This window comes from Pyxicephalus adspersus, chromosome Z (assembly GCF_032062135.1).
Source record: "Pyxicephalus adspersus chromosome Z, UCB_Pads_2.0, whole genome shotgun sequence".
In the NCBI taxonomy this organism is placed as follows: domain Eukaryota; kingdom Metazoa; phylum Chordata; class Amphibia; order Anura; family Pyxicephalidae; genus Pyxicephalus; species Pyxicephalus adspersus.
Window position 1 is genome coordinate 20,729,992 of NC_092871.1, and position 23,628 is coordinate 20,753,619.

Consider the following 23,628-nt stretch of genomic DNA (forward strand, 5'->3'; position numbering starts at 1 on the left):
ACATTTTAATTTTGGTATGATGGATATGTTTAGGTTTATTCAAGGACATTGCAACAAGACCAGTAGATTACAAATATTTTGAACAGAGACGCAGATCTCTATACACCTGATCATGATCATTCATCTGTGGCAACAATTATGTAGTGTGTACACAGCTTTAAGCTGCATACACACATTGGACTTTTCCAATGAGAAAAGACTGAATGGTGCATAAATGAGCACTGTACATACAGCGCCGTTCTGCTCTATGAAGGGGGGGGGGGGGGGGATGAGCAAGCAGCACCCCGCTGCGCTCTCTCCCCTTGCATTATGATATTTCGCCGGGACGGATCCATGAACACATGGATCAGAAAGATTCCCATGAGGGAATGTCTGATTCCCTGTTTTATAAATGGAGCCCAGGTTAACCAAAAAGATCACATTTGTCAGAAAGGTGCAAATAAACTATAATTTTATACCTACATAACTTTCTCAGTTGATTATTAGAAGTATTTGAGAACTAGAGAATGCATGAATGTTCTTTTCCAGAATGTTCATTTGATTTCCCAAAAAAGTGATCAATAATTTTTTGGAAAGTGGTGTCAAATACATTAATATATATATATATATTATTCTGATATAAAAAGTTACAAATAAATGTTGTGCTGTGTTTTCATCTGTCCCTATATCTGGGCAGTTGTACAATATTACTGAGCTGTAGGTTTGATTTGCAGACTTGTATATAATGAATATCTGTTTGCTGTGTTATTATAATCCTATACTGTCACTGTCCCTCCTCCTGTGCTCCTATCTCTCCTCTCTGACTGCTTTCTGTCTCTCCTCCTACAACTCTGCCACCCTCTCCTCCCTCTCTGCAGCCTCAGGAAGTTCTGACTTTTTTCCTCTGCTAAAACTTTTTGTTCAGAGGTGGAGAGGGCAGCAGTGAAAAAGCTTAGGCAGACCAAACAAGAGGGGACAGACTGAAAGACAAACTAAACCAGTCTCTGGTTGAGGGGCAGACAACAATAGAGTCCAATATATAAGATATGGAACTTTAATGTAAATGCGGAGAGGTAAAAAGAATGTAAGTTCAGCAAGAGCTAGTGAACTGATCTCAGCCACACTCCCAACTAGAAGCTTAAAGACAAAGACTCAACAGGTATGTTTAACAACTCTTTCCTTCAAATTAAGTTCTGTATTTTATACCTCGAATACTAAAAAATCAACCAACATCAACTTTCTTATGTTGAAACTATTCCTGTTTAAGCTAATCCTATTCTTCTCGCTAACAAGAATCTGTTTTTGGGTTGCCAACAGTACAAATAAATAGCATTTTCAATTGAGCTTTTACCACCGAATTGTGTTTTTAAATCAACCAGCAACCAGTATAGTTGGACCTTCTAAAGGTTGATTTGATTATTTGGTCTTAGTTCCTACAGTTTAGACATTATTATTTTTTTTTTAATAATAATAAAAAACAGGATTTATACGAATACAGACAGTGACACCAGAGGAGGAGAGGACCCTGCCCCGAAGAGCTTACACATGTATCTTATTACATTAATGTAATGATAAGCTTGTTTGGAAAAGCCATGCTAAAAGAACTTAACAAACAGTAACCTACATCTAATCGGAATTCATCTTTCGTCAGTTTTGACATGTCTAAACAATTGAATATAATTGCTGTTTGCGTGGTATGGGTACTGTACTGTCATGCGGGTATTTACGGCCATTGTGTTTTTTTACAAGATTTTCCATAAAGGTAAAGACCTCCAATAAAAGATCCTGGAGCTTTCCTACCTTCCAGGATGTACCACAAGCCTAATTCAAGATGGGACATACAAATCCATCAGCTGTGTTCTATAGAATGAGATATGCCATATTATAATGACCTGATACTTGGCTGCACTTTGTGCTAATTGAAACAACCAACTTCCTGTATATCTAGCATAGAGTATGTATGACGGCACTGCTGAACACACAAGCATCTTTCTCCGCACACAGATCTGTCATATCTTAGGTATTTTTCTCACAACCAACATTACTTGCTTTGTTCATAATTGTGTGCATGCCAAACACAACTGCACAAACAAACACAGGGCAACATAACAAAAATATTTATCCTCCACAATTCTTCTTAAGAAGAAAGTCTTCCCCTAAATCTATTCCCTATAATCTATCCCTTTGTTCACTGGATTTATAGGCATGAAATTTGTCTCGACTCTGACATGTCATCAAAGGACTACCCTGATGTTTGTTGCTTGTTAAAGCATATTACACGGTAGTTGATGGGATTAGTAGTTTGCACAAGAGAAATAGAATTGGGTTTAATGTTTTTTCAGCTTAAAGGAAGTGACACAGACCTGGCATTTTTGGCAAGATCAACAGGTATTTCCTGTACTTGCTGAAAATGTTTTTTTTTTTATGTGCATGCAAGGATTTTCCTTAAATCACATTCAAAAACTATTGTATAGATCATCATACTAAAAAATTTAAGGGGAAGATGCAATTATTTTAATAATTGATTGCAACAGATGGGCTGTGTAGGGTTCAGGTAATTAGAGTTTATCTTCCGATACCATCCCAACTGCAAATTGGCCTTGACTCAGCGAGCAATAACCAGTACTTCCTTTTTCCATAGAGCAAAGCTAATGCTTTGGTGAAACTGTATGTGCAAAGCACAGCAAGAGACATTGAGCATTTAAAAATGCAACTTTATACATAAACAGAACACTTCCATGTGTATCCACTTCAAATGCTGTATTCAGGATGCTGCATTCATGTCCTGATTTACTCCTGTGGTGCATGGCATGGTGCCGTGCATGTCAAGCATTGGTTTGCTGTAATTTTTAGACAGCACAAGGCATAGTCAGCCATCCTGCAGAGCATTGCAATGCAGGGTACCGCATGTATTTTGCACATTGCCTTGCGGTAGATAGTTAATTTAAATGAATGGGTTAGTTGTCCCCAATGAACAGCAGTGCACAATACAATGAACATCTATGTGGCCACTCTACCATGGCTGCATAGACCTGAACCCAGGCTAAATATGCTACACAAATGCCATGTTTACAGGCCTCAATGTTGGCCAGATCTAAGGACGTTTACTAGCAATCTTCCTAATATTCCAGAAAACAACTGATAAATCAAAGCCAACAGTCACCATTTTTGTAATTGCAGAGAAGTTGGTATCCTGCCTTCATCTGCTTGTTTGTTTTTGTGATTAAAGTTAGTAAAAAAGTTAGACAATTGCTTGTAATTACAATTTGCTGGCCAATATTGTACCTGCTTTAAAGTTTATCTGAAGGCAAAACTTTAATTTTGATTGTTTTGGATAGTGTATAAAAGTTTTAATGACCAGTGAGGTTTGTGACCTCACTGGGGAGGTTTAACCTTTCTTTTTGTCTTTACCGAGCCAGATAGTGATAGGAAGTCTTCCAAAGGGGCAATTTTTCCAGTGACAATCATCTAATGGTGTCCACGTGCATATATTTGCAATATATTCAAATATTCAGTTACAATAAACTGATCAAAATGGTAACAAAATTCCCTCTGTTCGAATTGTATTATGTGTTAGACAGTAATGTTGTAACACATAATATATATTATATATATATTATGTGTAATATATAATAACATAATGTTTAGCTGTAAGTAAGTATGTTCTTACTTACAGCTAAATGATCACTGTAAAATACGTTTTACATAATTGCACAAATCACATTGGTACTTGGCAGTGGGATTGTTTGTGAACATCTGGAACTTTGTTATAAATGGCCAGGTTTTTCCTGTATTGTAGAAAAAAGATTTCCAAACTGTAGGTGCCTAAAGCTATAGAGAAAGATTGAGACCATTTACAGACTGATCAGGTTTTGTAGCTACCTTCCCCCTAAATACAACAACCAAAGTACATCATACACCTACTTTTCCCCAGACACTAATATTCAGGTTAATAAAATACAAAGTGTCATATTTATATTAGGAACTTTTGTTAGACGAAACCCTTGCCGGCTGTCTATTAAAAATAGCTAATTCTTAAGAACAAGATTTCTTGTGTATTTTGTTGTGCATTATTGCGTGGCCACCCACTTCCCACTGTTTGTAGACAGTTTAGAAATCTATTATTCTCATTCAAAACCAGGTGATGTGAATAGTTATGCTGATTAAACATTGACCAAAGCATTGGCTTTTAGCAGGGGAACTTTGGGCTGGTATCTTGGGTATAGGAGAGCTTGGTATACAAAAACAGGGTTATGTTTTAACAAAGAGTGTTGGATATCGTGGCTCTATATTAAGTTTTTTCAAAAATAGTGATAGTAATAGTGACAATAAATACAACAGTAAAGAGTGACAAGAAAAGGTATAACATATGAAAGGAAACAAGCACAAGGTCAATGAGAACTTAAATATAGGGTTTTTGCCTTCCGTGGTTCCAAAAATATCCATGGATGATATACGGCAACCAGTTTTGGTCTACTGGGAATTGGAAACATGATCAAAAGTAAAGCTACACACACTTGCAATAATTGACGTTGGAAAGGATCTTCACGACTGCACAATGCATGAACGAGCGCTGTACATACAGCACTGTTCTGCTCCACAGGGAGAGAATGACGAAGCGGCACCCTGCTGTGCTCTCTCCTGTCCACTTTCATTACGATTGTTCCTTGTCTGTGGATCCGCCAGGACGGTCATTCGGACGACGAGCACTGTACTCGTCCGATATCAGCCCTGAACTATTGCACGTGTGTACATAGCCTAATCCCTGGTAGAATTTCTCAGAAGTTCAGATGTGTGTCTTCTCTTACCTGGATACAGACCTACACCTTCAGTGCTTTCCAAGACATATTGAGGCTTCTAGTTCCTTACCAACTGATTCAACACAGATTTTCTGCTTTTATTGTACAATGCACAAGTAGATCAGGATTTCCACTAAATATTTCTATGTGCTCATATAACTATCCCTTGTGTATATAGGCTGCAGCATACTAAAGCCATTGTACAAAATGGAGAATGTAAACTGCTTCTCTATTGATCCCTGTGATTATCATATCTATAACCCAGAAACACAGTTTAAATGTAGAGATGACCATGGCACTGTTTCCATTTGTGGTGTGTATAGCCTAAATGACCCATAGTGTGGAAGGGGATAGAGTATAACAAATATTTACAGAAGTCATTTAGATAATATTAGTTTGTTATTTTTAACCAATCAGAAATGAGGTAAGCAAGGCTGAGAACATTTGCTTTAACATTCAGATATCAAAATACACCAGAGGAAAGTAGAAGCATCTATATTTCTGGCACATCAGCTGTTGATTGACTGTACTTGAAGTGTGTTTTAATAGGATAAAACATAGAAATGTCATTTAAATGTACAAATTTTTTTTCTCTTTTTAGTTTCATCATGAAGTCCTGGTTGGTGCTTACATTGCTTGTTGGAGGTTACCTGATTTACCTTCTGCTGGGCGCATGGGTGGTCTCCAGCATTGAGTCCCCATATGAAGAAAATCTACGAAATGAACTAAAGCAATTAAAACAGGTGTTTTTGCATGACAGCCCATGTGTCAATGAGAGTAGATTGGAGGCCTTCCTCGAGAGAGTGATCAGTGCCAACAAATTTGGAGTTTCTGTCCTAAATAACGCCTCCAATGAGAGCCAGTGGGATCTGGCATCTTCTATGTTCTTTGCAAGCACCTTGGTGACCACTGTTGGTAAGTAGCAAATGTCTGTGTTAGAAGATATTTTATTATCTGAAATCAAATTTTAATTGGAACTTTTATCATTGATAACAATTGTCTTTGTTCACTTGATTGTGCAGTCAGTATAATTCTTTACCATAGACCTATAGATATTTCCCAGGGAACAATGTATCGGGAGATATAACAATCGGGTGTGAAGCATTATTGGCCAAAATATTAACTCAAATGCAATACGTAACCTTCATTTTTTACACACGAGTGAAGGATCAAAACTTTCTTGAAGGGACATTTTTCCATTCCCCCCAAAAGTTTTTTTTTTATTTGACGTTACTCTGCTAAAAAAAGGAGAGCGACAGTCCTGGTTGATTTACCTTTTTTCAACAATCCCGAATGCATTGTTTGTTGTTCAAAAAGGAATAACCCTTGTGTCACCTTGTCCTTCCACCCGTCACAGATCAGCTCCGATCTTCTACTAGTCACAGGGCAAGCCAGGTCTAAGCGTGTCACAAGGAACAGTATACTGTAACACCTTGACTCTTGTTACACATGGCAGATTAAAGTAAACAAAATAAATCTATAGGGCTCCATAATCCAACAAATTCTCCTGCTGGGTATAAATAGATACACAGATCTTTGTGCAAACATCTCCTTGTACAAACAGTTGAACTGTAATATCTTACAGTGAAAAAACTGGCACTAAACTTCCTTGTCATGTCAGAAACTGGTACGATTAAGTGATGGTAAATTGGGTGGTGAATCATTTTAATGAGACATTTGGCAAAAGACAACTTGACTGGGCTGACACCATCTAGTCTACAGAAGTTGTCCGCTCACAAAAGAAAATCTTCCAGAAGCTCCAAAACATTAGTGTTTACTGACATGGTATTTAAAGGAATAAAACATGAGAAAATGTGCAAGGATCAAAGTGTAATAATGAGCTTGTGATAATAGGTCAGTCCCTCCTAGGACCAGAGTGTAATAGTGTAATAATGGCAGCAACCTAGTGATAGGTGATATGTAGAATGTCGCCAGTACACCATTTTCTTTTTGCAAAGTCCATTTTAAGATCTCAATTCAACGTTGCATGTGACATGCCTGATAAAGGGGTTCTAATCTTTGCACGTTGATGTAATTTTCAAATAAACAAAAAAAAAAGGACTTTGCAGATAACTTTAAATGTGTGCTGGTGATATGTTCTCCGAACAATATGATTTATGCTGATACTGGGTATACTTGTCCTGGTAACATGTGAGTGATTGAAATAATGAATCATTTTGGTAATAGGAGCCTAGACCAGAGTGTAATAATCATAGTGACATTTATGGAAAGGTCCCTTCTAGAAGAAGAGTTTTCTGAAGACATTGCAACTTGGTATAAGCACTTTGATTTTGGTGAAATCAATTAATTATGCTGCTTAGGTCTAGTTCTACTTTTTTCTGCTATTTTATTTAGATAGTGTTTTGGGAGGTAGGAATTTTGGGTGTATTTTTTATTGTATTTGTGTATTGTTGCTTTAAAAGTTTAGTTTTACTTTTTTTCCACCCTGTAAAGAAAAAACTTGGGGGCAGGGGACAGGAGACCTATAAGGTACAGGTCCATGATAGTTGAAAGTTGCATCTGTAGCCATTTTAAAGCCTATTGTACCCTTAAAACTACCTTTTGTATTGGCTCCAAAGCATTTAGATACTATTTCAGGGAATGAAAACTTTTGCTCATGGCTTATTAGCCGGTTCCTCCTGGAGACATACTTAATTATGACAGCAGTAGTTCTATTTGATTATTATCTGTTGCATAGATTGATTGACCTGTATTTAACAATAAATATAATAAATATGAGTCATATAAAAGGTGATTCCTGTTATTGTGCTTGTTTACTGTACATCAAACAATTATTGAATGAGTTTATCCTTAAAACAATCACACCCATAGTTAAGAACCATTATTGCCACATGGAATTAATAAATGGATAGAATGGTACAATGTATCATGCTACTTTAAGTTTAATATTTTCATACCTGGTATTCAAAAATAAAGCGGGCTAAGGCAGGTGTGAATGTAAATACTTAAAAGTGTTTAAACAGTTTTCTACACACTGCCATACAATAAGCAGCCCATTCTATTAAATCGGCTGCCTGACCCCACTGCACAGCAGAGCACAAAGTTACATAGCAACTGCCACAGAGCTGGAGGGGGCACGTCCACTAGTAAATATTCTGACGATGTTGGAAACTAAAGGCAAACTCTGGGCACTAGCAGTAGGGTTCATGTCCTATAGTGTGCTATGATATTTTTAATTGGATTTGATCATAGTTGTCTGTGGTAGGATATAGAGCTTGGCTGCACATTAGATGTCATTGTAACAAATGTTATGGGTGCTGGCCTTAAATGTACCCTGAATTCTGTCTCCCCCCCCCCCCCATCTCTAGCTAAATACAGCTTTGGTTCTTGGCTGGAAGCCTACCATTTCTAGGTCAGCCGCCTGTTCAGATTGTAAACATGTTATGTCATGGTAAAGGCTGCAGGGTCAGTGCAGTTGACAATCCATCCATGTGATATTCAATCTAGTCCTTGTTTATATGTTCTCAATGTGTTATTAGGAAATTTTGTGTGGTGCTGGGTACATCCATAGCTGAAAGCTGATTTCCAGTAAGCATGTAAAGTCCAAATTGTTTGGCTCCCTTGAGATGTAGTAACATATATGTCTCTTCTTCTGAACTTTAAAATAAGCTTGTACTAAAAAAAGAGATATAAAAAAGTAAAGTGGCAAAGCAGAGATGCCTGTTCTGTCTTAAAGAGGAACTAAACTCGAGTCCGCCAAAACAAAAAAAATTCACATATCTTTAATGCCACAGCGCAGTCGTTCGGTGCGGGGGTCTCTTTCTTCGTGTCCTGCATCGTCCCGGCATCCATCTTCGTGCTGGTGCTATGGGTGCCGCCATCTTTGCCTCTTTTTTCTGGTTCTTCTTCCTACATCACCTGACCTAGGCGCGAGATCTGGTGACGTAGATGGGAAAAAAAAAATTGCCGATCTTTACAAAGGCTTCCTCTGCGCATGCCCAAGATCTTCTGGCATGAGCAGAAGGAGCACCCAAGAGCCTCCCAGGATGTGTGACATAGGTATTCCTGGAGGCTTTGCGCTCCCATTCATTCTCGATCGCTTAGGCCAAAATGCTATGCAAATGCTGACTTCCTGAAAGTCATGAATTGCAATGGATTTAAGACTGACCCCTTAGGCACCGCTTTTGGGTAAGCAAGGGGGAAAGGTCATGTTTACTCCAGACTTGGGAGTATTGGGTTTATATAATGGATATATATATTTTTGGCTGCATGGTTTATTTGTTCAGATAACGCCAACCAGTCTTTTTCCTTACAGGTTATATATTATCAAACAAGCCCTGAACATTTATCTCTGTTCTTTTTGCTAGGAGGATGTGTGAAGTAGGGTCTTTTTTAAGTTATTTCATGGAAAGTCCCATTCAGATGTGGAATTTCAGTTCTTTAAGGAAGTGAAAGGTCCTTCATTTCACTGATTGTGCTCCACTATGAATAATTACTAGGCTTTTACTTTGTTGTATTCCCCTACTGTAGCCAATCATATTTAGACCTGTCAGCTAGAAATAGAAATATATGCTTTCTGTAGACCATACCATATAGCTCACACTGCAAACACTTTCAAAATGAAGTCAAAAGTTATGGAACAGTCAGGCTGTTTAATTTTGGTATGTGCTAAATATTGCGTGTGTTTCCCAGAGGCACCGTCGAGATTCAGAATTTCTGACCTAGTTAAGAATTGAATTAGCATCTGTGGTTAAAATAAACAGTTTGAGCTTAACACATGCTTGCAAATGAAGCTTCCCAGAGTCCATTATGACATTAGGGATGTGAACTCCTAAAAGGTTTTTATCAGTTCTTACTCCACATGCTGCCAAGAACTTATAAAGGGGATCCTACAGACAATGGTCCCCCACCCCACCACATTACAATGATATCTGTTCAGTGCTCATTCTGCTCACTGTCACTGGAATCTTTTACTAAGGATTGTTTTCAGTTACAATTATTCAGCATGTGTTTGTACACAAATCTTGTACAAAAAGCTTCCACAAATCATGTCACCATATAATGTATACAACTAGTAGTTTTGCTGAGTAGGCAAACATTTTGAGAACTTTTATTTTACATCTAAACACTTTTTTTTTTTGAGTAGTTATGTATTTTCTGTGCTTTCTTAGACCCTTCTTACCCTCCCCAACCTCTGTGTGTTCAGCATATTAAGTAGAGAATCTGTTGTTGCTGTGTTTAATTACCCGGAGAAGATTACAGGAGAGCAGTACACCGAGAGGATTAAAGGAAAGAGGATAATGAGTGTAATTCAGTTCAGAGATCAGTGAGTAAGGTTAGGGGTTCAGTCAGACTGGGTATTGTCTGCCTGTAATGGTATAATGTGCAATGATACAAGTGTGTTTGCTGGTGGACAAGGAGGACTCCTTGCTCCATTTCTGTTGTATGCCTACACATTCTTGGGTACACTTTTTTAATTGACAATGTACCACTACTTTTCCTTCAATCATACACTCCCAACCCTCTGCACCTTTAAATGCTCCTGCAAAAGCAATTTCTAAAATAGGTGTAATGTAATTTATGGGATACGGCATCTGTTACCACCACCAAGTCCTATAAGTAATGGACCAAGGCAGGGTTTTTTAGCCAGGGTTCTGTGTAACACCCTAGGGTTCCTCCAGAAGTTGCTAGGGGTTCCTTGAACAATGAGCAATTTGTGACTCTCAGGTCAGTTTAACGGACACTAATGATCTTTTTTGTCTTTCTGTAAGAGTGACATTCTTCCCACTGGTCTTCAATGTATGTGCATTCTTCTTTCTTACAATCACACAAATCTACTGTGAGCTGTGAATATAGTAATTATAGCAGGGGTTCCCTGAAGATCTGAAAGTTTTTTTGAGGGTTCCCCTTCGTTGAAACACTCGACCAAGGTTTCCTATAAACTTAAGAGATTGGTTGAAGCATTCCACTACCAAATCGTTTTGGTATAAACATGCATGTTTATTTTATTCTTTTTTTTTTGTCTAAGGATTGTCTAACTTCTAAGTTTGTCTCATGCATGTACTGTTGAATGACTTTCTACCTTTGCTTTCTTTATGCTCACACCATATTGAAAATGCGGCTGTCCTCTAGGCTGTGTGCGTACAATTTTTAAGTGATATTATATTTACAATGCCATTTATGCAAACTTTTGTTTTTTATTTGAGAACAAAGCAATATTTTCCAGGTAGTGGCCCCTTATTTAGGGTCTTCTAGTGATTGGCCGGGGAAAACCAATCTAACCAAGTTGTTTAATTCCAAAGACTAGTTGATCAGTAGTGTCTAGAGTAGGCCTAAAACTTAGGGCTTGTGTCAATGTTATTTCTGAGAATTTTTTGGAATTTGGCCACCTCTGACCTGACATGCTTCAAGCAGGTTTTACATTCCTATAGATTTTTATGGGAATTCAAAAGTTCATTGACATGGGCTCACGGGTTTATCTGACTGTAAGCAGCTTTACTATGTGATATTCATCTCATGTCTATGATTACCTTAAATTTTAAAATGTTTTAACTCCCTTTAAAAAATGCTGGTGACATAAATCCCCAATCTATCTTCTTTGTTTCCTGGTAATATCCAAGGTAGACTCACTGCAAAACATTTCAGTTTCAACTTTACTGCAGGGGAGGTGTTCAGCGCTGTAATATTTGTTTAGCTGATTGCAGTGTGTAAATGTTTCCATTGTGGAAATGTGATGCCAAAGTGCAGACCAAGTACAGATACAATCCGCCAAGTGTTTCCTAGAGAAGGGGAATTCTGTGTTCCAGAAATGAATACGTTTATGGCCTTCTTAAAGGGTAAGACCAGGTAAAAAATAGTTCTTAAATATATATTTATGTATTTGGGACAGCCAATAAAAAATAGAAAACTCTGTCCTTTGCCTTGCTTTTTTTTATTTCTGTATTAAAGAGAAATCTTCAATTATGCCAAACTTTCTCCTAGGGTCTGGAGTAGAACCTGTGGGCAAAAGTCTTTCTTCTATTAGATTTACAGGGTGGCAATGTTGTCATATACCACAGGAGCCAGTGCAGGATAGTATATTGATGATTTGGTTTCAAAAAAAGACGTGTATATCTAGTTTCAGTCTCCCTAACATGCTTCAAAAGTTTGGTATACAGCAGTGGTCCCCAACCTTTTGTACGTCACGGACTTTGGACCGCGCATGCTCAGGGAGCGGGGTGTCACTTAACGGGTAAGAAACTTCCCCCAGAGTAACGTCATGATGCTAGAACCCCCCCACTTCCCAGGTCTGAGCCTTCGATGGGAGAGTAAGTGGGTTGTGTCCAGAGACAAAACCCATCCACCGCCCTGAGCTTGTGATCAATACGGATACATGGTCCGCAGCTCTGGCCAGTGCGCCCCCCGCGGGGTCCTTCTCCTGACCCTGCTGGGGAGGTGCATTGGCCAGAGCCACAAACCACCAACATTTTCTCTCGGATCACTAGTGGCCTGCGGACCACCAGTTGCTGACCACTGGTTTAGAGGAGGCCTAAAAAATCCCCACCTACAGCAATAGTGGCCAAGTTTGCCTAAAGGAAACCTATCAATTCCTTTCTTACCCATATTGGTAGTCCGAGCTAATCTCTGGATCAAAGAAAAAACTACATATCTTAAATTGTTGGGGCACGTAGAGCAAGGTTGATAGTGTCATAAAATCATTACAACACCATGCTTCAGAACCTCTTTCTTAGGCCCTGATGCAAGCAGTGGGTTGACTCTTTGTAGGGGTTATGCACAATCTCAAAATGCCTTGATGGGCAGGTGCCATTCAGAAGGAGTAGTCATGTCTAGGCAGAATAATTTGCTAAATTTAGGGCCAAAAATTCAGTCTTAGTATTCAGAAATAATAGTATATGCATTTGGCCTTTTAATTAAAGAGTATATTGGTATATATATTTTTTGGTTTTCTCTATCATAAATGTAGCCCTTTTAGATTTGAGCACCCATTATTGGCATCCTGAGCTCCCTGCGGGTACCACACAGCTTGGACCTATGGATGCTGTTCTAGATCAGGATTCATAACCAAAGTAAGTCAATGGAGTCCAAATATAGTACCCAGAGAAAGCCTAGGATACCTAAGCTTAAAACCTGAAGAGGTAACATAATATGAGTCGCCTATCCACTTAGGTTGGAGAGCAGCAAGCAAGCAGGGGTGTAAGAATTTAAATTAAAATAGGTAAGGTATATATCAGGCTTTAAATGTAGCCCAAAAGTGTTTGTCTCTGAAAAGGGATACTATTTGCTTTGTTACATTTGCTTGGCTTTCTTCTATTGACTGTTTTGCCTTTGCACGCAAGTTTTGATGGACACAGTCTTATTGGATTTGATCCAGCCTGGTGACCCGGTTTCCTGTCCAATTTCTCAGCTACTTAAACCAAAGCAGCTGCCTATACAGACTTCTTTTGTAGCTCAATGAGATTAATATTAATACGTTCATGTAGAAGTCTCTTAGTATGAGTGGGGTAAATGATGGTAAAAGGTTATCATTCAGTTATCTTGGTATGGCCTAAAAAATTTTGTCCAGTTGTCCGGTCCTTCCTATGGGCGCTATTACCGATAAGTCTAGGTATCGGCAGTCAAAAACAGATCTTTCATCAATGGAACTATTGAACGATGCATGTTTTAGTCTACATTTTGACTTGATTTTCACAATCAAGTGAAAATATATTTTGTAAATATAATCTAATATTGATGAACATAATTAATTGAAATCATATTTTATTAAATCTGTATTATGATTGGTTCTCTGACAAAAATACAAATATTTATTGGACAAAGGTAAAGTGATCAACAAAATTCTGCCACAAATACATATATCTAATCATACTGATACATGGGTAGTCAAGAAAAGCTGCCAATATTGAGTTCACTGTACATGTAGTGAACAATTGATTCGTTTTTTTTTTTTCTGGAATTTGATCTACTATACATACAGTTGGCAGCTCTCTTTGACTGATTTGTGTAAAAATTTTAGTATTCAGCAACAGATATGCAACTATTTTTGTCTGAGCTCCCCACAGTCTGACCCAAAATGCACTTAAAGTGGAACTAAACTGAAAACAAAAAAATTACACTTACCTTTAACCCTGCAGGTCCCTTGATGGCGCTGGTCCATGCCGTGATCCAGGCCTGTGTCGTCCTAGGATTCCTCGGCCACCACTACCTTCATCCTTCCTTTTTTCTTCCTTGGTCTTTTTGGCACACCACCCAATCTCGCACTGCGCAGGTGCCAGACCGGTTGATGTAGCCTGCTGTAAAGGGGAAAAGAAAAGGCCGATCCAACTCAAGCGCAGTTTTTTTATTAACAGAAAAAATGCCCATTTTTGTGCATGTCTGAGATCAGGGCATGCGCAGAAGGAGCACCCAGAGCCACCCGGGATGCGTGACGTAGGTATCCAGGGAGGCTTTACTCTTCCATTCAGTCTTGATTGCCTAGGCGAAGAAAACAGGTGTTACACTTAAAAAAATAAAATATTTTTAATAACTTTTTTTCTTTTACATATAAGGGTTGTCTACCCTTTTATGTAAAATGAAAATGTTTAGGTACGCTTTAAATTTAGTTTAAGTTGTCACTTTAACTGATGAACGTAAATGTTTTCACCAGATATCTTTGCTGTTATACAAATACATAGTGTAACGATTCAAATTACTTTCCTTCATATAACCTAATAGAGTGTTTCATGTGCGTAATAATAAACTGACAAGCATAAATCTTATTTCAGACTAATTCACTTATATCACTGCCTAGATATTAAGGACTTGTTACATGTGTACTGTGGGATTATACCATAATTATGGGAAATAAGAATGTTGGGTGAGGATGTTGGATAAGGATGAGGCATGTAGCTGCAGTATTTCTGTGTCTGCTGTAATGTGATTTTCCACGGCCAAATTATTTTCCATTGACCCCCTGGGGAGAATTCAGAATGGGAACATTGGCTGCCTAATTTGCTTAAAGAGAAACTTTAATGTTTTTTGGTAATTTTTAGATTTTTCTTTTTTTACATTTTAAGTGTGTTTACACCAGTCTTTATAAACAATGTAATATTTGATAACAGGACATCCTGGTATTTCTAAATTCAAAGACCAACACTGGCTGCCTACTTTTTGCTTTTGTCTAACTGAAAATGCAAAATTCTTTGCATAAACTAGCTAAATTTTCTGACTCCTTTTAGTCATATTTATTGGGAATACAATTGAACAACAGAAGATTAGAAGATTTTTACAGGATCGCAGTAAAATGTCCGAAGAATTAGTAAAGAACTGCCTAGAGTACATCACCTGCTGGCTAGATGTGATATATTTATATAGAGTATTTCATATTTACCTGGCTAAAAGCAAATACAACTAATTATTATGTTCTTACATTTTAAATAATTTCCTTCCATTGTCAAATTAGGTGAAATAGATAAGAAAAAAAAGTTGTGGGACAAGTTCTGAATATTTGGCAAATCTCACTGGAATTCCAGAAATATTGAGGGAGTGATTTGACACTTGGGAGGATTGACATTTGGGTTGACATAACACTTAATTTTCTAGTTTGGGAAGATCTAGATCTACTAGATTGTAAGCTCTTCGGGCCAGGGTCCTCTCCTCCTATATCACTGTCTGTATTAGTCTATCATTTGCAATCCCTATTTAATGTACAGCGCTGCATATTATGTTGGCGCTATATAAATCCTGTTTACTAATAATAATAATAATAATCTAGCTTCTGATGTCACATCTGCTTCTTCTTATATGGGCTTGCTGCACAATACAGACTAATATAACCGAGTATAGGAACAATCAGATCCCAAATGGAGTGAGGACTGAGGGAATTTACCCCCACATGTAGAAAGATCTTGTACAATTCTATTATTCACACCTGTTCACACTTGGATAATGAACTGTAGATATGTTTGTTTTATTATAAAGCATTTCTTCTTCTATTCTGTACTATGAACCTTTTACATTTGTTCAGCCATCAAAGTAAATTTTGTTTATTGGCTGTTCCGTAATACATAAAAATCTTATTTTGTCCCAATGGTTTTGCACAACCTGTACGTATTTTGCAGCCAGGAATGCCATATCCATGCTTGGTGTATTGCATTATTATATTTATTAACATTACCTAACATTTTTTAATGAAAATAGAAAGCGTTTCCTGGCATTATATCAGATGGATTTTGTTCAGATTCATCACCTTCATGGTGCAAATGTCAGTAGATGAGGTCTGAGCTGACTGGTGGAAGGTTTTGTTGCTTAAAACTTTTTATTCACCCCAAATGAGGAAACAGATCACCCCCTATACCTGCTGACTAGTCAAAACATTTATAAAAATGCTTACTAATTACTTTGGCTCACTATGTAAAGAAACTGACCTTTTCCTCTATTCATGTACTAACAGCTTCAAGATCAGAGGAGAATTGTGCACTATGGCATTTTTTAGCCTTTGTGGGTTATAACCTCTACTCATAGAAAAAAAAAAACATGTTACAACAGCTCAGCCCTGGTACATTAGCTATGTATGTTCATCTTTGGTATATGAATGTGTTCACTCCTAAACTGCAACACAGGGGAACATGAAGATAATTAGGTTCTAGTTCTTTCCTTTTTGTTTTGTTTTTTGCAGACCATCGCCATACACATTGTACATGTACAGTTTTCACTAAAAGCAATGCTGTGTATTTTTATGTATTTTTCATTATTATTATTATTATTATTATTATTAATAAACAGGATTTATATAGCGCCAACATATTACGCAGCGCTGTACATTAAATAAAGGTTACAAATGACCGACTAATACAGACATTATCTGGGGAGTTTATTGGTTTCAGTGAGGTCAGACCTGACCCATAGACTAAGTCGGAATCAATAAACAGGATGCTAATCACATTAATGAAATCTAGGCAGAGAATGTATTAGCTGTGTTAAATATCACTGAAATATACAACAGTTACAAAAAAACAAACCTGAAGGCCATGTCAAAAATTTAATTGATTAAAGTTACAAAAATAATTTATTGTAATCACATTTTAGATTCTCCTTAAAGTACATAACACTGAAATCCCAACCAGCTTCTAGCCCTGTCTAGATTTCCTTTGTAGACCACAGAACACCTCTACTTCTTTCTTAATTGCAATAACACAAGTAGGAGGTGTTTTGTGTTAGGGAGAACTAAATAAGGCTGAAACCTGTATTGAGATTTCAGTGCAATGGAGGCGTTGTTATCAACCCAGAGGGGAAGTTGGGAATACTTTGGATTTCTGGACCATCAGCAGGTATTGTTTTGAATTAAGAGTGGTTAATAATGAGTCAAAACATGAGGAAAATGAATGAATGAATGAATAAGTTCGTTTTGTTTATTAATTTTGGTTCTACATACAAAAAAAAAAAAAAACATACACAGGTAGTCTCCGAGTTAAGGATATCCGACATACTAGGTATGAACGGGGCTTCCCTGCTCGCTTGTGTGCTGGACGGAGGCTTGATGGTGGGGTGATTTGCATGACTTGCAGAAGAAATTTTTTGCTAAACACAACTGAAGTTGTATTTGATATCTTCTGCGACCTCTTGTAACTCTTTAATGACCAAGACAAACTCTTCAGTTGTTTCTTTTTGCATATCAAACACAGCTTGCTCCAGAAGGTAAAAATTTGCTTTTTTTGTGATTAACTCACAGTGAGGATTTTATACAGTAACTGACACCATACTGCCTAATATTATGTTGAAACAAACATCTGTACTAATTGCATTTATTAAAGTAATGTAACCGGTCGGACTTACATACAAATTCAACTTAAGAACAAACCTACAGTCCCTATTTCATATGTAACCCGGGAATTATCTGTATATGGAAATAATTTTCTACATATTGACCTGTGGTGCAATAATTACCTCTTTGTGCTTTTTCTTTTCAGGTTATGGTTACACTACACCCCTGACGGACTCTGGAAAAGCCTTCTGTATTTTCTATGCTCTTATTGGCGTCCCTTTCACCATGCTGGTCCTCAGTGCTGCTGTCCAGCGTCTCATGGCCACCTTCACCTACAGGCCCATCCATTATTTCCAGCTTCACAAGGGCTTTGACCGAAGGAAAGTGACCCGGGTCCACTTCATTGTGCTAAGTGTGTTGGTATTGGTTCTGTTTCTTTTTGTTCCTGCCGCCATATTCAACGCGATAGAAAGTTCCTGGAGTTTCCTGGATGCCTTCTACTTCTGTTTTATTTCTTTGTGCACCATTGGCCTAGGAGACTATGTTCCTGGGGAGCAGGACAACCAGGGGTTGCGACAACTTTACAAAGTATCCGTGGCCTGTAAGTATGTGGGGATCAGGGGAAATAAAGGGACTTGGACAGTCATGCAAACCCTATATGGGTTCCAATATCCCCCTCCTGTTCTTTAGGCTTCTCTTTGGGAATGCCATCTTGTCTCTCCTATTTGTCCCTAAAGAACTTGTATTTGCACCTTTGCACTTCAGCATGTTGTCCTTCAGAAAAAAAAGAATAAATACCCTTGGCAGCACAGCGAAGGCTTGGGAAGCAGTTTCATGCTGTACCCAAAAGGCTGTAAAGGAACTTAATAGAAGGACGTAGGGAATCCATTATTTTTTTTTTTTTATGACAAAAGTGTACTAGCGCTCAGGATGTTAGATCTTTCGATAGGGACAACAGGCTATATGCCCAATTGGCAACGTTAAAACACATGGAAACAAACCCCTTAAAGAAAAGTGACGCCCTATTTAGCTGAGTTCAATGTGATGTGAAAATTACAGCCACATGGCTGAAGATAGGGATTTTATATTTGTTGCTGCAAACTATTTTTAGAGATTGTTTCTAGCAATAGTATGAATGAGCCTTGTACTGTCTGCACTGTTTTGTTTTAGGTATAAAGCAAACATGTAAGCAGTCCCTAGCGGTCCGTTATTTAGCATTATACCATGGTGGAGTGCTAACTATCGTTAGTTAGCACTGTGACTTGTTCCCATTGACTTTGGTAACCTCTGCAGTAAATGACACCTAGTAAAGAAATACCAACCCTGCTTTTAGTCAGTGTGCCTGTGATAAGCTTGATGCTGTCATAGCTCAATGAGAATTAAGCACCAGGCCTGGTTTCTGGAGGATCACATCACAAGCAGAGTTTTGCTCATTTTGATCACTTAGAAGCGGCACATTGAATTAGATTTCCGTTCAGGCAGTTTCCTTTACCGCTTGCATCATTCAGATGTTTTTGACACCACCAGATATTCATCACTAGAAACAAGTGTGAATATTCTCCTGATAAGGATTGTTACATATTACTACAGGTTCCATGCCTGGGGACTTGTAGTTTTATCTCTGTGTATGTCAATTAGGCTGGATGTGCTCCAGAATTACATATTCTGGCATCCAGTCCGAATGCTAAGCAGGAATTCACAATGCACATTTTAGAATGTTGTCCAATTTAGATGCTTTGTGATGTTATGAAAGAATAGGCAAGATGTCGATAGCAAAACATATTACAGGAGGATTAACTTTTAAAAACAAGGATGACGTTCAAAATTCACTAACATGTATCTAAATTAAGGAGAAGTGCTGCCCTAAACCAGTGGTCGCCAACAGGTGGTCCGTGGACTACTGGCGGTCTGTGAGAAAAACTTTGGTGGTCCGCGACTCCAGCCAGCGCACCGGCCAGAGCCGCGAACCATGTCCCCCGTATGGGCACAACCCGGCCACTCTCACATCATAGGCCCAGACCTGCGATGGGAGAGTGGGCAGGTTCTGGCATCATGATGTAATTGTGGGGGAAGTTTCTTCCACTTTGAGTAACACACAGCTCCCCGCGAATGCGTAGTCCGGATTCTGTGCATTTAGTGGTCCGTAGGTTGGAAAAGTTTGGCGACCACTGCCCTAAACCATTACACTTTTCACTTCTTTTTCTTGTTTTTCATTCCTCTAAAATGAAATATTACTTCCAATGCAGTAATGAATGGTGTTCAGAACTCATAGATTGATTTGTTCAATGCAAATCTCAATTGGGTCTGGGTTTAACTCATTATTATGTGAGGTAGAATTCTTTATATCTGAATCTGTAGTTTTCATTATAATACATGCTACATATAGTTTCATATTCGGGCAATTTCTGTTTTAAGGAGCAGATCAGGGTGGACATAGGAAGGTGCAAAGTATGCTGTTGCACAAAGGTCCCAGGCCATTCTCAGCCAAGGAAGGCCCTACATCAGTTTTGCAATGGGGCCCATTGTTGGCTTTAACATTGGGGAAGATGCATTGTTCCTATTTCCCACCTAGCTCCTGTGTTGTTACCTTGCCACATGCTCATTCAATAGACACTATAAGCAGTTGTGTCGATGCATGATTCACTCCATTGCTGCTTGTTGTTTTAAGTAACAAGGCATGAAGAATGGAATAAAGCTGTATCTTTGTTTATATATAAATATATATATATATATATATATATATATATATATAACAACTTTGTATTATATTGAGGGCATTTGTTAAAGTTTTAAGTATACAACATAAATTGGCATCCATAGTCCTTTGTCCCTCAAATACGATGATAGGTAACATGAATGTAGGGGGATTCATCTTTAAATTTATTGTCTTCATATTACCCACTTCTGCTACCTTACATTTTCAAACCATTGTACACTGTTTTTCCTCTCTGATATTTATTTCAGCCTATATCATTTGAAAAACCTTCTGTGTTCTCTCTCTCTCAACAGTCTACCTCTTACTTGGTCTTATGGCCATGCTGCTCGTCCTTCAGACTTTTCACAAAGCCGCGGATCTCCATGGACTCACTGACCTTTTCTACCTCCCTCACCTTCATGACCTGGATGACCAGGAGCCCATTCTGGAGACCTCTGAGTCTTCCTCTGTCAAGGAACCTGAACCCAAGAGACCACTTACTGCAACAACTCAAGCGGGTTACGCGTCCATCAATCGATAACCTATGAAAATAGAGTTTCGGGGCCAACTAACCTTTTACAGGACAATATGCTGTTTAAAATGTGTTTAATATCATATATGCTGTTTAGCTGCCATCCAAACTCTTTACTATATGACCAGATTGACCTCATGCCATTGTGCCAACTTGGTACAAATCTGACCATCCTATTTTAGGTTCCGTATTCCATAGGAATGGGTTTTGGTGCCAGTTCCACTTTAGACTGATTCATCATTATCACAGATTTGTGATATTTTTTATTAACCATAACTTAGAATGCACATGATGGGTTTCTAATGTGAAAGATTCACACTCTTATTTTTGTTTTTTTCAGTAAGATTGACTGACATTAGCACAGTAATCAACTTATTTTATTCAATATAGTATTGTTTTTACACAGGAGGACTACTTTTGTTTTTTTTTTGTATTCTCCTAATATTTTAAGGTCAGCACCTTCCAATGTAAGCCTATTACAGCTCAAGATTTTATTGTATGTAGGGTAGTTTTACCCTATACTTAGGGAATGATCTTGTAGCTAACAAATACACAGGTAACTTAATACAGACATGTATTTCATACCTATGTAAAAAAAAGAATGTATCTTTCATGTTTAAAAATATATCTGGCAGTGGAGGGTCAGCTTAAAGATTAAACAACTTGAACATTGACTGCAACACCAACAGACCTGTCTTAATTTGTATGTTGTATTGATGGCCTGTCTGAAATGAACTTCTGTATTTGTTTGGTGCTTACAGAAGAGGGCTTAACTTGAAAATCAAAATGTGTTTTTAAAGTGTTGGGGTCAAAAAGCCTGGATTCTAAACGGTCATTGCTTATGAACATTGCATTAGACTATTTATCCAAAGCACATCTAAATTTGCAAACTTTTCCCTTATTAGACCAAAAGTGTTTGCTATGGCCTGTAGTAGTTCAGAGATGTTCTGATGGTTGCTTGACCTGGAAAGAATTGGACAACAGACATTTAGTAGGTCACATTAGAAGAAGAAATGATAAGGTGATATACTTGTACTGATTACCAATAAGTGTTTAAGTTCCCAAAACTATATAGAAAGGCTGGTATGAAATATAACTAAAACCTCTTGTTTGAGTCTGTTCAGTAAAGTTGTGTGAAAAAAGATGATGTACAAAGTGAAGTTACTTCTCCTTGGTCAGTTTACTGTAGTCACTCATAATATGGATTACTTCACATTGTAAAAGGTTATCTTTACCTTAATAAAAATAAAAAGGGAAGTGTGAGAATAAAGAAAGTAGCAATTTTAAATCTTAAATATTCAGTGATCTCAAAAACTATTGTTTAGTATTATATTCTCAGAGATGCTTTAAGAATGCCAAAATGTTGAGACATTCCAGAATGTATTTAAAATGTTTTTTATAATCTTTTTTATACTTTCCCAGTAAAGAAGTGAAAATAGCTAAGAGGATACAAAAACCCAATAGTAACTTTCATAAATCTAGTAAGGTTAAATCTGTTTAACAAGTATTTTTCTTTCTGTGTATTGCAAGAACAGAAGAAGGAACTGAGTTGTTTGGGTTTGGTCACATTGCGGATTTATGGAAATATTAGTGTTGTGTTATATAACATTACAATTATAAGTATCTGTTTTTTTTAATCAATCAAATGTGCGCAGTCTCATCGCAGCCAATCATAATAGTTTTATTGGAGTTAGGTCATTACAAAATGTTTTTGTTTGATTCTGAGGGGTAGCTAGCACTAAGCACTGACTTGGTAAATGAGCTTTTAATGTTTCATTTTCCTTATATTCAACAGTTGACAATCGGGGATATCTGGTAATGAACCTCTTATACCGAAATACATTTACCCACAGTATCCAATCTGAGGTGTCCTTTTATTATTCCATGAATGCTGAACTGAAATATGACATGAGTTTTCTGCTTTGCTCTGCTATAGGCTTTCCCCTGCAAAGAGATTTGTTTATTATTGCTAAACTATGACTATTTCCTGGCCAACTTTTGGATGTAGGGCATACACTGCGAAAACACAGTTTCAATTGTGGGAGCAAAAGTAGAATGTTAACTAATAATATTTTTTAAAAAGATTTTCCAAAATGTTGAAATAGTTGTACGAGTGATAGCAAAAATTTCGATTGCTTATGAACGAACTAGCAAGCTCTCCTGTTGTCTTTAAAGTTGTATTGAACTACTAGCTTCTGATTTTATTATATTTGAAATCCCAATTATCCCCTTACCTCGGTAGTGAAGTTTTTGTTTTTTATACTTTTAAACTGCACAAAAATTTCAGCTTTTAGTTGTCTGCTGTACTTGCATCCTCCAGCTGACACTTGGACTGGTATCACACCTCCCCATTCATATAATACAGCCTATGATGGTGCAGGTACAGCTCCAACACCATTACTGTGTTTTGTATGTGGAGACACAATACTAGACAATCATTATTAGTAAGTCAGTCAATCATAATTGGTATTGGCCTCAATCATAATTGTAGTAGGTCAGGCAGTGGGTGGGAGAGGATCAAAAGCTGCACAGCAGGTCCAACTATAAACTGAACTTTTATGCAGCTTTTTTATGCAGGTCAAAATATGTACAATAAAAATACAAATACTACATTGCAGAGGTAAAGACAGAACATCTGGATCTATTAAACTCATGTTGCTTGAAGTTAAGCTATAAAGTACACCTGTATTCAGTTTTACACTTTTTAGATGAGTCTTGCCGAAGAACACACACCATAAGATATCTGCTTTTACATTTATTAGCCTAAAAAGCCCCTGATTTAGTTACACTTTATGGATGACCCTTAGTACCTGTTTTTTCACTGATCAGTGAGGCTGCCTTGACTTATACCAAAGGCACAATAATTGGACAAGAAGTGGTGGTGGTCAGAAGAGCCGGAATGCCACAGCAAGTCAGGGCCCAA

The 23,628-nt window shown here is 37.7% G+C and overlaps 1 protein-coding gene across 1 annotated transcript; it reads left to right on the plus strand.

Annotated features, from left to right (window-relative positions):
* The first annotated feature begins 882 nt into the window (after positions 1 to 882).
* KCNK6 (potassium two pore domain channel subfamily K member 6) lies at positions 883 to 23,628 on the plus strand. Its single transcript, XM_072429891.1, has 4 exons — positions 883 to 1,138; positions 5,380 to 5,693; positions 17,684 to 18,079; positions 20,488 to 23,628. The coding sequence occupies exons 2-4, from the start codon at positions 5,387 to 5,389 to the stop codon at positions 20,712 to 20,714; spliced, it is 930 nt and encodes a 309-aa protein (XP_072285992.1). The 5' UTR covers positions 883 to 1,138; positions 5,380 to 5,386; the 3' UTR covers positions 20,715 to 23,628.